At 39.2% G+C, this 13,908-nt stretch overlaps 1 protein-coding gene across 3 annotated transcripts in view; it reads left to right on the top strand.

Moving 5' to 3' along the window:
* Positions 1 to 13,908, top strand: part of BLTP3B (bridge-like lipid transfer protein family member 3B) — a 116,489-nt gene that overhangs the window by 65,409 nt on the left and 37,172 nt on the right. For all 3 annotated transcript variants that reach the window (XM_017887279.1, XM_017887281.1, XM_017887282.1), the window contains 3 exons: positions 700 to 882; positions 2,203 to 2,321; positions 12,874 to 13,015. In XM_017887279.1, coding sequence (XP_017742768.1) covers positions 700 to 882; positions 2,203 to 2,321; positions 12,874 to 13,015 — 444 coding nt within the window. The remainder of the gene's footprint in view (positions 1 to 699; positions 883 to 2,202; positions 2,322 to 12,873; positions 13,016 to 13,908) is intronic.

Raw genomic sequence — 13,908 nt, 5'->3', positions numbered from 1 at the left:
TTTTTTTTTTTTTTTTATCCAAGGCCTCACAAGCACAGTGGTGTGATCACTGCTCACTACAGCCTCCACCTCCTGCCTCGGCCTTGCAAAGTGCTGGGATTACAGGTGTGAGCCACTGCACCTGGCCTGATTTTATTGTCTTAATCCTTTGATGTGCATTTTTCTTAATTGCTACAGAGAAACCTGATAATTCTGATTATATATTTTTCTTCCAAAAACATAACTATGGCTGAGTACATCTTGAGAAGTTTTATTGGTTTCTTAAATGTTTTAATCATTATCGTCTTATCATTTTGTGGTTTAGGTTTTTGTTAGTTAACTTTATAACAAATCTTTGATGAAAGAATTTTATTTCTTTGATAATACTTTCTGGGATTCAGTTTAATGGAGGTTTACCAGGTAATTGAGCATCCAGTGAAGAGTGATGAGTCCTATGGCTTTAAATTGAATCTTAGTGATTTTCTGCTAGGAATGGGTACTAGATAGAAACTCCTCCAGATCGTTTGCTTTTGATATTCTTTCCCTCTGTTTCAAATGTTTTACTCATATTTCAGAATAACATGTAGGTGAAGGCTGTATATTTTTCAGGTATCAAAGTCTTTCTTGAATAAATGACTAAATCTCATTGGAACCATTACTATAGTGTAATAGATGAAAATTGTACATTTTTCAATGAAATACCTGTTATTCATTTTACAGGAGATAGTTGTAGTCATTGGATGTATTTTAGTGATGCAACCAAAACAAAAAATGGATGGGCCAACGAGTTATTGCATGAATTTGAGTGCAACGTTGAAATGCTTAAACAGGCTGTGAAGGATCATAATGTAGGTTCACCTCCTAAATCCCCAACACATGCCTCTCCCCAGCACACACAAACAGGTATTTTACCTATAATAACATATGGCATTCCCGTAATATTAAGGGTGTTTGTGCTCGTGTGTGTGTGTGTGAGAGAGAGATCATAATATTTCCTGTAAACAAGTTTTATTTTTTTTGTTTTTCTTTTTAATGTAGAGATGGGGTCTTGCTATGTTGCCTAGTGTAGTCTCAAACTCCTGGCCTCAAGCGATCCTCCCACCTTGGCCCTTCCCAAAGTGCTGGGATTACAAGTATCAGCCACCGTGCCCAGCCAAGTTTTTTCTTTGAGACAGGGTTTCACTCTGTCTCCCAGGCTGAAGTCCAGTGGTGCGATCTCAGCTCACTGCAACCTCCGCCTCCTGGGTTCAAGCGATTCTCCTGCCTCAGCCTCCCAAGTATCTGGGATTACAGGCATGTGCCACCATACCCTGCTAATTTTTGGATTTTTAGTAGAGCCAGGGTTTCACTGTGTTAGCCAGGGTGGTCTCAAACTCCTGACCTCAAGTAATCTACCCGCCTCAGCCTCCCAAAGTGCTGGGATTACAGGCATGAGCCACTGCCTGTCCTAAGCCAAGTATTTTTAATTAATGTCTAAACCCCTGCATCCTTCGCTCAGACCAACATAGGCTTGTGGACCTAAGCACTTTTAAAATTAATACAACCAATAATAGTCACACAAAGTAGAATTTTTCTAGAAGATGTCTCTCTTTTTTTTTTTAGTCAACACATAATTGTACGTATTTATGAGGTACAGTGTGATACTACTTCTTTTTTTTTTTTTTGCTGGCCCAGTAAGGATTGAAGTGTGATATTTTGATACATGTATACAAATGTGTAACACTGAAAGCAGAGTAATTAGCATATTCATCACCTCAGACATTATTTCTTTATGTTGGGAACATTCAAAATCTGCTCTGACTAGCTATTTGAAAAAATAAATTATTATTAATCATAGTCACCCTATAAATGCTAGAATTTACTTCTCCTATCTAGCTGTACCTTTGTATTCACTATTCACCCATTGTCTTTCCCTGCCCTCCCCTCCCCCATACCCTGCCCTTTCTCCTTCTATGTAAATATCTCCTTTTTAACAAGAATCCCATTCCAAAGTTTTTGTAGAAGAGTAACTTAAATGTGACATGTGTGATTCTTCTTAAAAGAATAATAATCACAATAACTTACATCCTGTATTACTTTGTAATTTATAAAGTATGTCCACAAATATTATCTTGTTTGAGAAATTAGTATTCACATGAATTTCTAGTACCTGCCTTAATAATAAAAGAGTGACTTTTAAAAATAATTTTGCAACAAATTGAATGGTGTTTTTGTTTCCAACAGAGAAGGACTACCCTCTGAAAGGGACATGCAGAACACCTTCAGTATTATCTCAGCAATCAAAAGCTAAGCTAATGTCTAGTTCTGTTGTGGTTAGACTTGCAGATTTCAATATATACCAGGTATGTTTTCTTTTCCAGTTAAATCTTCTCATAAACACTTTAGTATCTCATCTTAGCAACTCAAATAAACTTTAAATAAATGCTATCATTTTATTTAAAACATCTTTACAAGGTTTATGAAATGGCCATATTAGATGGCATAGAAAATATCAGTTTATTAATTTTTGATCATATGGTTACTCAGAGTTAGCCAAACTAACTTTATAGGCACAGCCCTTAAGTTTGCCTAAATGCTTCCAACACAAAACAGCATGTTCTCATACAAAAACACATGGATGCATAGACCAATGAAACAGATTAGAGAACCTAGAAATAAAGCTGCACACCTACAAGCATCTGATCTTCGACAAAGTCGACAATAACAAGCATTGGGGAAATGATTTCCTATTTAATAATGTTGCTGGGATAACTGACTGGCCATACGCAGAAAACTGAAATTAGACCCTGTCCTTTCACCACGCACAAAAATTAACTCAAGATGAAATGAAAGACTTAAATGTAAAGCCCAGCACTACAGAAACCCTAGAGGACAACTGAGGAAATAGAATTCTAGACATTGGCCTTGACCAAGATCTCATGAGGAAGACTTCAAAAGTAATTGCAAGAAAAACAAAAACAGGCAAGTGAGAGCTCATTAAAGAGTTTCTATACAGCAAAATAAACTATCAACAGAGTCGACAGACATCCTACAGAATGGGAGAAAATATTCACAAATTATTCATCTGACAAAGGTCTAATATCCAGAACCTATAAGGAAATTGAATCAACAAGCAAAAACCAAACACCATTAAAAAGTGGGCAAAGGATATGAACACACACTTCTGAAAAGAAGACATATGTGCAGCCAACAAGCATATGAAACAATGCTCAACATCACTAATCAACTGAGAAATGCAAATCAAAACCACAGTGAGATACCATCTCACATCACTCAGAATGACTTTTTAATAACTTAAAAAGTCACAAAAAATAGATGTTGGTGAGGTTGTGGAGAAAAGGGAATGGTTATTCACTCTTGGTGGGAAGGTAAAATAGTTCAGCTATTGTGGAAAGCAGTTTCAAGTTTTCTCAAAGAATTTAAAAAAGAGCTACCAATTGACCCAGCAATCACATTACTGGGTATATACCCAGAGGAATATAAATTTTTCTACCAAAGATATGTGCAGTTGTACGTTCATGGCAGCACTATTCACAATAGCAAAGACATAGAATCAACCTAGATGCCCATCCTCAGTGCAGTGGATAAAGAAACTGTGGTACATATACACCGCAGAATACTATGCAGCCATGAAAAGAATGCAGTCATGTTCTTTGTAGCAACATGGATGCAGCTGGAGGCCATTATCCCAAGTGAATTAATACAGGAAAAGAAAACCAAATATTGCATATCCTCACTTTTAAATGGGAGCTACACATTGAGTGCACATGGACACAAAGAGGGAAACAGTAGACATGGGGTCTTGAGGGTGGAGGGTCGGGGGAGGGTGAGGATTGAAAAACTACTTAGCGGGTACTATGCTGACTACTTGGGTTGTGAAATTATGTACACACCAAACCCCAGTGACACACAGTTTATCCATATAACACACTTGCACATGTACCCCAAGAACCTAAAGCAAAAATTGGAAGAACAAAAACAAAGGCTGCAGACACCAACTACAACTTGGGAGTTTCCAAAAACTACCCTCTGGTTCAATAATTCACTAGGAAGACTCACAGAACCACTGAAATATATTAAAGTCACATCCATTGTAGTCACATTATACAAATTAGAACCAGCCATAGGAAGAGAAGCGTAAGGCAGAGTCTTTTTTTCTCCTCTGTATTAGTCCATTTCATGCTTCTGATAAAGACATACCCAAGACTGGGCAATTTACAGAAGAAAGAGGTTTACTGGACATACAGTTCCACATGGCTGGGGAAGCCTCAAAATCATGGTAGAAGACAAGGAGGAGCACGTCACATCTTACATGGATGGCAGCAGGCAAAGAGAGAGCTTGTGCAGGGAAACTCCCATTTTTAAAACCATCAGATCTTGTGAGACTCATTCACTACCACAAGAACAGCGCAGGAAAGACCTATCCCCATAATTCAATCACCTCCCACCTGCTTCCTCTTACAACATGTTGGAGTAGTGGGAGTTACAATTCAAGGTGAAATTTGAGTGGGGACACAGCCAAACCATATCATTCTGCCCCCGCCCCTCCCAAACCTTATGTCCTCACATTTCTAAACCAATCATGCATTCTTAACTGTCCCCCAAAGTATTAACTCATTTCACCATTAACTCAGAAGTCCATAGTCCAGTGTCCCATCTGAGACAAGACAGGTCCCTTCTGCCTATGAGCCTATAAAATCAAAGCAATTTAGTTACTTCCTAGATACAGTGCGGGTACAAGGCATTGGGTAAATACAACCATTCCAAATGAGAGAAGTTGGCCAAAGCAAAGGGGCTACAGGACCCATGCAAGTCCAAAATCCAGCAGGACAGTCAAATCTGAAAACTCCAAAATGATTTCCTTTGACTCCATGTCTCACATGCATCTCATGCTGATTTTAAGAGGTGGGTTCCATGGTCTTGGGCAGTTCTGCCCCTGTGGCTTTGCAGGGTACACCCTTCTCCTTGGCTGCTCTCACGGGCTGGTATTGAGTGTCTGTTGGCACCTTTTCCAGGCAGGCTGTCAGTTGATCTACCCTTCTGGGGTCAGGAGGATGATGGCCCTCTTCTCACAGCTCCACTAGGTGGTAGGTACCCCAGTAGGGACTTGGGCTTTGACCCCACATTTCCCTTCCACACTGCCCTAGCAGAGGTTCTCCATGAGGGCCCCACCCTTGTATCACACTTCTGCCTGGGCATCCAGGCATTTCCATACATCCACCAAAATCTAGGTTGAGGTTCCCAAACCCCAATTCTTGACTTCTGTGCACCAGCAGGCTCAGCACCATGTGGAAGCTGCCGAGGCTTGGGACTTGCACCCTCTGAAGCTATGGCCCAAGCTCTGTTTTGGCCCCTTTCAGCCATGGCTGGAGCAGCTGGGATGCAGGGCACCAAATCCCTAGGCTGCACACAGCACAGGGAGCCTGGGCCTGGCCCATGAAACCACTTTTTCCTTCTAGGCCTCTGGGTCTGTAATGGGAGGGGCTGCCATGAAGACCTCTGACATGCCCTGGAGACTTTTTCCCCATTGTCTTGGGGTTGACATTAGGTTCTTCTTATGCAAATTTTTGTAGCTGGCTTGAATTCTTCCTCAGAAAATGGGGTTTTCTTTTCTATACCATTGTCAGGCTGCAAATTTTTTGAACTTTTATACTCTCCTTCCCTTATAAAACTAAATGCCTTTAAGAGCACCCAAGTCACCCTTGAATGCGTTGCTGCTTAGAAATTTCTTCCACCAGATATCCTAAATCATCTCTCTCAAGTTCAGAGTTCCACAAATCTCTAGGGCAGGGGCAAAATGCTGCCAGTCTCTTTGCTAAAACATAACAAGAGTCACCTTGCTTCCAGTTCCAAACAAGTTCCTCATCTCCATCTGAGACCACCTCAGCCTGGACCTTACTGTTCATATCACTTTCAGCATTTTTGTCAAAGCCATTCAACAAGTCTCTAGGAAGTTCCAAACTTTCCCTTATTTTCCTGTCATCTTCTGACCCCTCCAAACTGTTCTAACCTCTGCCTGTTATCCAGTTCCAAAGTCACTTCCACATTCAGGTGTCTTTTCAGCAGTGCCTCACTCTACTAGTACCAATTTACTGTATTAGTCCGTTTTCACACTGCTGATAAAGACATACCCAAGACTGGGCAATTTATACAGGAAAAAAGTTTAATAGACTTACAGTTCCACATGGCTGGGGAAGTCTCACAACCATGGTGACAGAAAGCAAGGAGGAGCAAGTCATGTCTTATGTGGATGGCAGCAGGCAAAGAGAGAGCTTGTGCAAGGAAACTCCCATTTTTAAAACCATCAGATCTTGTGAGACTCATTCACTATCACAAGAACAGTGCAGGAAAGACTCGCCCCCATAATTGAGTCACCTCCCACCAGGTTCCTCACACAACATGTGGGAACTGTGGGAGTCACAGTCATGAGATTTGGGTGGGGACACAGCCAAACCATATCACCTCCACAGTACACTGATGTAATAAGACAGAGTCTTGGAGCACTTGAAATGTGAAACTTTTCCTCAGGACTTGTTAGCTTTCTAAGAATGTGGAACCCTATGCATAGATGTGTAAATATGTGGATGGATGGATATTTAACAATATGCATGAAGTATTGCTCATGAGGTTTTATTCAATCTCTAGGTGAATTAGTAATCAGATTACCCAAAGCTCCCACTCTGTAAATGCAACTGGGCTATCAAGTATGGCCAGCTCCACCCTGCATCGTTTTATTATAAACTATCAGCTGTGGTGTCAGGGGCTGTGTTAGGCTGTTCTTGTGTTGTTATAAAGAAGTACCTGAGACTGGATAATTTATAAAGAAAAGAAGTTTAATTGACTTATGGTTCTGCAGGCTGTGTTGGAAGCATGATGTGGGCATCTGCTCAGCTTCTGGGGAGGAGGCCTCAGGGAACTTTTACACGTGGTGGAAGGTAAAGCAGGAGCAGGCACGTCACATGTGAAGAGCAGAAGCAAGACAGAGAGAGAGTGGCACAGGGAGGTGCCACATATTTTTAATCAACTAGACTTCATGCTAACTCACTATTGTGAGCACATCACCACGCCATGAGGTATCTGCCCCCAGGACTCAAACACCTCCCACCAGGCTCTACCTCTAATACTGGGGATTACAATTGAACGTGAGATTTAGAGGGGACAATATCCAAACTATCAGGGGCCCACCATAAGTAGGAAATTCCAATTCCTAGTTGCTTCCCAGGAACAGGATCAGAGGGATACCAATTTCGTTATTACACAATAGTCTCTGTGGAAGGATCTAAAATGCCTTTTTTGCTTTACAGAACTACAGTATACTGTATATACTGTGTTGGCTATACTGTGAATATAATTCTATAGCTGAGAACTCTGTCCTATTTATACTAACAATCTTACTCACCTTATAATCACCTAACATGGTCTAATTGAGATGTTTGAGACCAACACGATAAGAATATATGACCTATTCTTAACAAATAAAAGATTTCTAGATTTGTTTTATCATTTTTAAATTGTTCTGGTTTATTTTGATAAGTCGATGGCTTTGAGACTTAGTTTTATGTGAAAAGATTTTATTTAACTCAATTATTCCCCTCTGGGATTCGGCAATATCTGAAGATAGTTTTGTTTGTCACAACTGGACATGCTGCTGACCTCTAGTGAGTAAAGACCAGTGATGCTGCCAAATATCCTACAATGTGCTGATCAGTTCCCCACAATGAAGAATTATCTAACTTAAAATGTCAGAAGTGCCAATGTTTAGAAACTCTGATTTAACAGTTATTTTCTCATTGTGCAGTTACTATTTTCTTTACATTTGATATACAATCATGTGTTGCTTAACATCATAAACTGTGCTTAGATGGTATGTAGCCTACTTACACTCCTAGGCTATATAGCATATCCTATTCCTCCTAGTAGTCCCCTGTATATCATGTTACTGTATTGAATACTGTAGCAGTTGTAACGCAATGGTATTTGTATATTTAAACCTTACCAAACATAGAAAATATACAGTAAAGGCCAGGTGCGGTGCCTCACGCCTGTAATCCGAGCACTTTGGGAGGCCTAGGTGGGCGGATCATGAGGTCAGGAGATCGAGACCATCCTGGCTAATACGGTGGTGAAACCCCGTCTCTACTAAAAATACAAAAATTTAGCCGGGCGTGGTGGCGGGCGCCTGTAGTCTCAGCTACTCGGGAGGCTGAGGCAAGAGAATGGTGTGAATCCGGGAGGTGGAGCTTGCAGTGAGCCGAGATCGCGCCGCTGCACTCCAGCCTGGGTGACAGTGGGAGACTCTATCTCAAAAAAAAAAGATAATATACAGTAAAAATGCAGTATAAAAGCTCTGTTATAATCTTACAGGATCCGCATCTTATAAGTGGCCTGTCATTGGCAGAAATGTCATTATATGGTGCATGACCATATACTTCAGCTTTTTAAAAGACTGTAAATTTTAGGATTTAAATAAATTTATGTGGAAATGAGAAAGAGGAATCACTTATAATCCCACATGGTTGCAAGTGAAATATAGTAAGAAACCCCACATATGTATATACACAACCACGCTAAACACAAAACCAAATAAAAGTAAGTAGAAGAACATAAGATAGTATGTTTGTCCCAATTTGAATAGGTTTTTAACTACTAAAGGAAAAAAGAAGCTGTTGTTAAAATAAGTTGACACTTTGAATTGAAAAGAATTTGTTTCCATATATGCAGAGAAAAGCTTTTTAATTAGATACTATAAGGAACTGACTTGAATTTGTAAAGACTATACAAATTAAAATGATTGATTAATCAATTTGGGCACGTTGGCTCATGCCTGTAACCCTAGCCATTTGGGAGGCCAAAGTGGGCAGATCACCTGAAATCAGGAGTTAGAGACCAGCCTGGCCAACATAGCAAAACCCCCTCTCTAGTAAAAATACAAAAATTAGCTGGGAGTGATGGTGCACGCCTGTAGTCCCAGCTACTCAGGAGGCTGAGGCACTAGAATCGCTTCAATCCAGGAGGCAGAAGTTGCAGTGGGCTGAGATTGTGTCACTGCACTCCAGTCTGGATGACAGAGTGAGACTCTATCTCAAAAAAAAAAAAAAAAAAAAAAAAAATTGGTTAGGCAGTTTATATAAGTAAACCATTGAAAAATTATTCTACTTCATGTGAGACATATATATGTCTATTGAATGATGAATGGAAAAAAGAACATACATCCCTGGGTCTACTAAATTAATACAAATAAATGAAACTGATAAAACTTTGTTGGTTGAACTTTGTGGATTTTTTTTTTTTTTTTTTTTTTTTTTTTTTAGGAAGCAAACTGCAAATTTATTTTGTCACCTTAGCTTTTCAAGGAAGAAGGTTGGATTAGGGAGGGTCTGGTCGGGCCTCCGCAAGGAGGCGCGACAGAGTCCCCCGGTGGGGCTCTCGGGGCGAGTTGCCTGATAGCAGTCCGCGACAATCCCGACAGGAGTGGGGCTGGGAAGTCCGCCGTGAATATTAAATATATAAATTTTGATGTAGTTAGCTGGTTTTGGGGGGTGAAAAAAATGTAACCATAACCTTAAAACTAATAGTTTTTTTAAAAAAATTTCAACTTTTATTGTAAACTCAGGGTACACATGCAGGTTTGTTATATTTTTATATTGCATGATGCTGAAGTTCAGGGTGTGATTGATCCCATCATCCAGGTGGTCAGCATAGTACCCAACAGGTAGGTTTTCAGCCCTTATTCCCCTTCCTCCCTTCCTCCTTTTGGGGTCCCACTGTCTGTTGTTTCCTTTTTTGTCTGCATGTGTACCCAACATTTAGCTCTCACTTATAAGTCAGAACATGCATTACTGCAGCCTCACCAGCATCTGTATTTTGACTTTTTAATAATAGCCATTCTGACTGATGTATCTGAGATGGTATCTCACTGTGGTTTTGATTTACATTTGTCTGATGATTAGTGATGATTGGTGTGTTGAGCATTGTTTCATATGCCTGTTTTTGTTTGTACATACGTCTTTTCAGAAGTGTGTGTTCATGTCCTTTGCCCACTTTTTAATGGTGTTTGGTTTTTGCTTGTTGACTTTTGTTCAAGTTCCTTATAGATTCTGGATATTAGACCTTTGTCAGATGAATAATTTGTGAATATTTTCTCCCATTCTGTAGGATGTCTGTTGACTCTGTTGATAGTTTATTTTGCTGTATAGAAGCTCTCTAATGAGGTCTCACTTGACTATTTTTGTTTTTGTTGTGATCGCCATTGAGGTCTTAGCCATAAATTCTTTGCTAAAGCCTGTGTCCAGAATGGTATTTCCTAGCTTTTCTTCTAGGACTTTTATAGTTTGACCTCTTATATTGAAATATTTGACCCATCTTGAGTTAATTTTTGTATATAGTAGAAGGTGTAGGGGTCCAGTTTCATTCTTCTAAATATGAGTAGCCAGTCATCCCAGCACCATTCATTGAATAGGGTGTCCTTTCCCCATTGCTTATTATTGTCCAATTTATCAAAGATCAGATAGTTATAGGTGTGCATTTTTATTTCTGGGTTCTCTATTCTGTTCCATTGATCTGTGCCTCTGTTTTTGTATCAGTACCATGCCATTTTGGTTCCTTATAGTATAGTTAATGTAATGTCTCCAGGTTTGTTCTTTTTTCTTAGAGTTGCTTTGGCTATTCAGGCTCTTTTTTGGGTTCCATATGAATTTTTAAATATTTTAAAATTTTTTCTAATTTTGTGCAAAATGATGTTTGTGGTTTGATAGGAATGAATTGAATCTGTAGATTGTTTTCAGCAGTATGGTTTTTTTTTTTTTTTTTTTGGAAACAGAGTCTTCTTCTGTTGCCTAGGCTGGAATACAGTGGTGCGATCTCAGCTTACTACAATCTCCGTCTCCTGAGTTTAAGCGATTTTTATGCCTCAGCCTCCCGAGTAGCTGGCATTACAGGCATGTGCCACCATGCCCAGCTGATTTTGGTATTTTGGGTAGAGATGGGGTTTCGCCATGTTGGCAAGGCTGGTCTTGAACTCCTGGCCTCAAGTAATCTGCCAGCCTCAGCCTCTTACAGTGCTAGGATTACAGGTGTGAGCCATCATGCCTGGCCAGTTCTTGTAGAGATCTTTTACTTTTTGATTAGATGTATTCCTAGGATTTTTGTTGTTGTTGTTGTTGTTTGGCTTTCAGCTTGAATGTTATTGGTATGTGTAAATACTGCTGATTGTTTACATTGATTTTGTGTCCTGAAGCTTTATTGAAGTTGCTTATCAGTCCTGGGAGTCTTTTCATGGAGTTTAGCATTTTCTAGGTATAGAATCATATTGTCAGCAAAGAGAGATAATTTGACTTCTCTTTGTATTTGGATGCCTTTTCTTTCTTTCTCTTGCCTGATTGCTCTAGCTAGAACTTCCAGTACTATTCTGAATAGGGGTGGTGAGAGGGGGCATCCTTGTCTTGTTCCATTCCTTAAGGGAAATGCTTTCAGCTTTTGCCCCTTCAGAATGTTAGCAGTGAGCTTGTCATAGATTACTCTTACTGTTTTGAGATATGTTTCTTTGATTCATGGTTTGTTGAGGGTTTTTATTGTGAAGGGACGTTGGATTTTATCAAAAGCATTTTCTTTGCCTGTTGAGATAATCATATGGTTTTTGTTTTTTTGTTTGTGGTGAATCACATTTATTTATTTGTGTATAAAACATAGTCTTTTTGGAAAATGAATTTGAGCGATCAAACTATTTGACAGAAGTGTTTATAGCTATTATTTTTAAATTAATTTTTTATTGTGGTAAGGTATAACTGAATTTACAATAATAATTTTATACACACACACACACACACATTTAGGTATTCGCCATTGAAAGTAATGGCAAAACTGCAATTACTTTTGCACCAACCTAATGATATTGGCCAGGTGCAGTGGCTCACTCCTGTAATCCCAGCACTTTGGGAGGCTAAGGTGGGTGGATTGCTTGAGGTCAGGAGTTTGAGACCAGCCTGGCCAACGTGGCGAAACCCCATCTTTACAAAAAAAAAAAAAAAAATCTATGTCTATATCTATATATTTTATAATAATTGGCGTTAAGTACATTCATGTTATGTAACCAGTACCATTATTTGTCTCCAGAATTTTTATTATCTCAAGCTGAAACTGTATATTACTCTATTATTTTTCATGGTAATGGAGAAATTATGGTAAATAATAATAATAATTATTATTATTATTTTTGAGATGGAGTCTCGCTCTGTCGCCCAGGTTGGAGTGCAGTGACCGGATCTCAGCTCACTGCAAGCTCCGCCTCCCGGGTTTACGCCATTCTCCTGCCTCAGCCTCCCTAGTAGCTGGGACTACAGGCGCCCGCCACCTCGCCCAGCTAGTTTTTTGTATTTTTTTAGTAGAGACTGGGTTTCACCATGTAGGCCAGGATGGTCTCGATCTCCTGACCTCGTGATCCGCCCATCTCGGCCTCCCAAAGTGCTGGGATTACAGGCTTGAGCCACTGTGCCCAGCCAAGAATTATTTTAAACAGCGTACAGAGAAGCATTCTGGATTTGAGGACTTGGATCTATGTCCTGACTGCCATTTATTTATCTATATTATCTGATAGAATATCATTATCATTATTTTTCTCTCTTGTTTTAGGGTTCACAATAATAAGTTTATAAGGAATATTGTACAATGTTGATTTTGTGATTGATAAGGATCCAAAAAGATTATAGAGTTTTCTGAATAGTTGATGGGTGTTTAAAAATAATTCCATGTGAAGTTCAATATATAATAAAGTTTACACTGGAAATTAACCGTTAGCAAAATTTTGTAAGTAGTTTTAAAAGTACTGTCTGGGTTGCATAAATTATTTGGAAAGGTTTTTATTCAGTGTGATTTCAGTAAACTTATTTATCTTTTCAGGTCTCTACAGCAGAACAATGTCGTTCTTCCCCCAAAAGCATGATTTGCTGCAATAAAAAATCCCTATATCTTCCACAAGAAATGTCAGCTGTTTATATAGAATTCACAGAATATTACTATCCAGATGGAAAGGATTTTCCAAGTAAGAGAGTTTTTTATTATTTGTCCATTATTTGAGAAGGTGTTTTTTTTTTTTTTTTTTAATATTTTTGAGTTTTGTAAATATGAAAAAAATAAATAAAACTGTATTGTTCCTTATTTATTATATTATTCCTTTTTTGAGAGCATCTCACTATGTTGCCCAGGCTGGTCTCAAACTCCTGGGCTCAAGCCATACTCCTGCCTTGGCCTCCCAAAGTGTTGGGATTGCAGGTGTGAGCCACTATGCCCAGCTCCTGTTGTTCTTTATTCTTATTGTGTATATAGTACATAAGTCTAGTCTAACAGTTTTAGATGTTGTTATTGTTTGTTCATGTATCCTTTTCCCTCCCTAGCTTGTAGAATCCTTGATGGCAGGAATCATGAGGTTTTTTCGTTTTATTTTTTTTTCTCCCCGATACAGAGTCTTGCTCTGTCGCTCAGGCTGGAGTGCAGTGGCATGATCTTGGCTCACTGCACTCTTGGCCTCCTGGGTTCAAGCAGTTCTCGTGCCTCAGCCTCCTGAGTAGCTGGGATTACAGACATGCAGCTCCAGGCCCAGCTAATTTCTTCTGTGTTTTTACTAGAGACAGAGTTTCACCATGTTGGCCAGGCTGGTCTTGAACTCCTGACCTCAAGTGATCTGTACACCTTGGACTCCCAAAGTGCTGGAATTACAGGCGTGAGCCACCATGTCCAGCACATCTGGTATTTATAATTCATTTTATTCCAGATATTCAACTTACTTTGTGCTTAATAGCTATTTGTTAAATTAAAGAATCAATGAAAGTTAGGTTATTTGTAGAATAAAGTCATTTGTAAAACTCCATTTATATTTCAGCTATATAACTTCATTTATATATTATTGAAAAGTAACCGAAGATGTACTTGTAGCTG

Source organism: Rhinopithecus bieti, unplaced genomic scaffold (assembly GCF_001698545.2).
Source record: "Rhinopithecus bieti isolate Rb0 unplaced genomic scaffold, ASM169854v2 scaffold_15133, whole genome shotgun sequence".
NCBI lineage: Eukaryota > Metazoa > Chordata > Mammalia > Primates > Cercopithecidae > Rhinopithecus > Rhinopithecus bieti.
The sequence above is the reverse complement of the archived record's forward strand: the minus strand, read 5'-3'. Positions and strand labels throughout refer to the sequence as shown.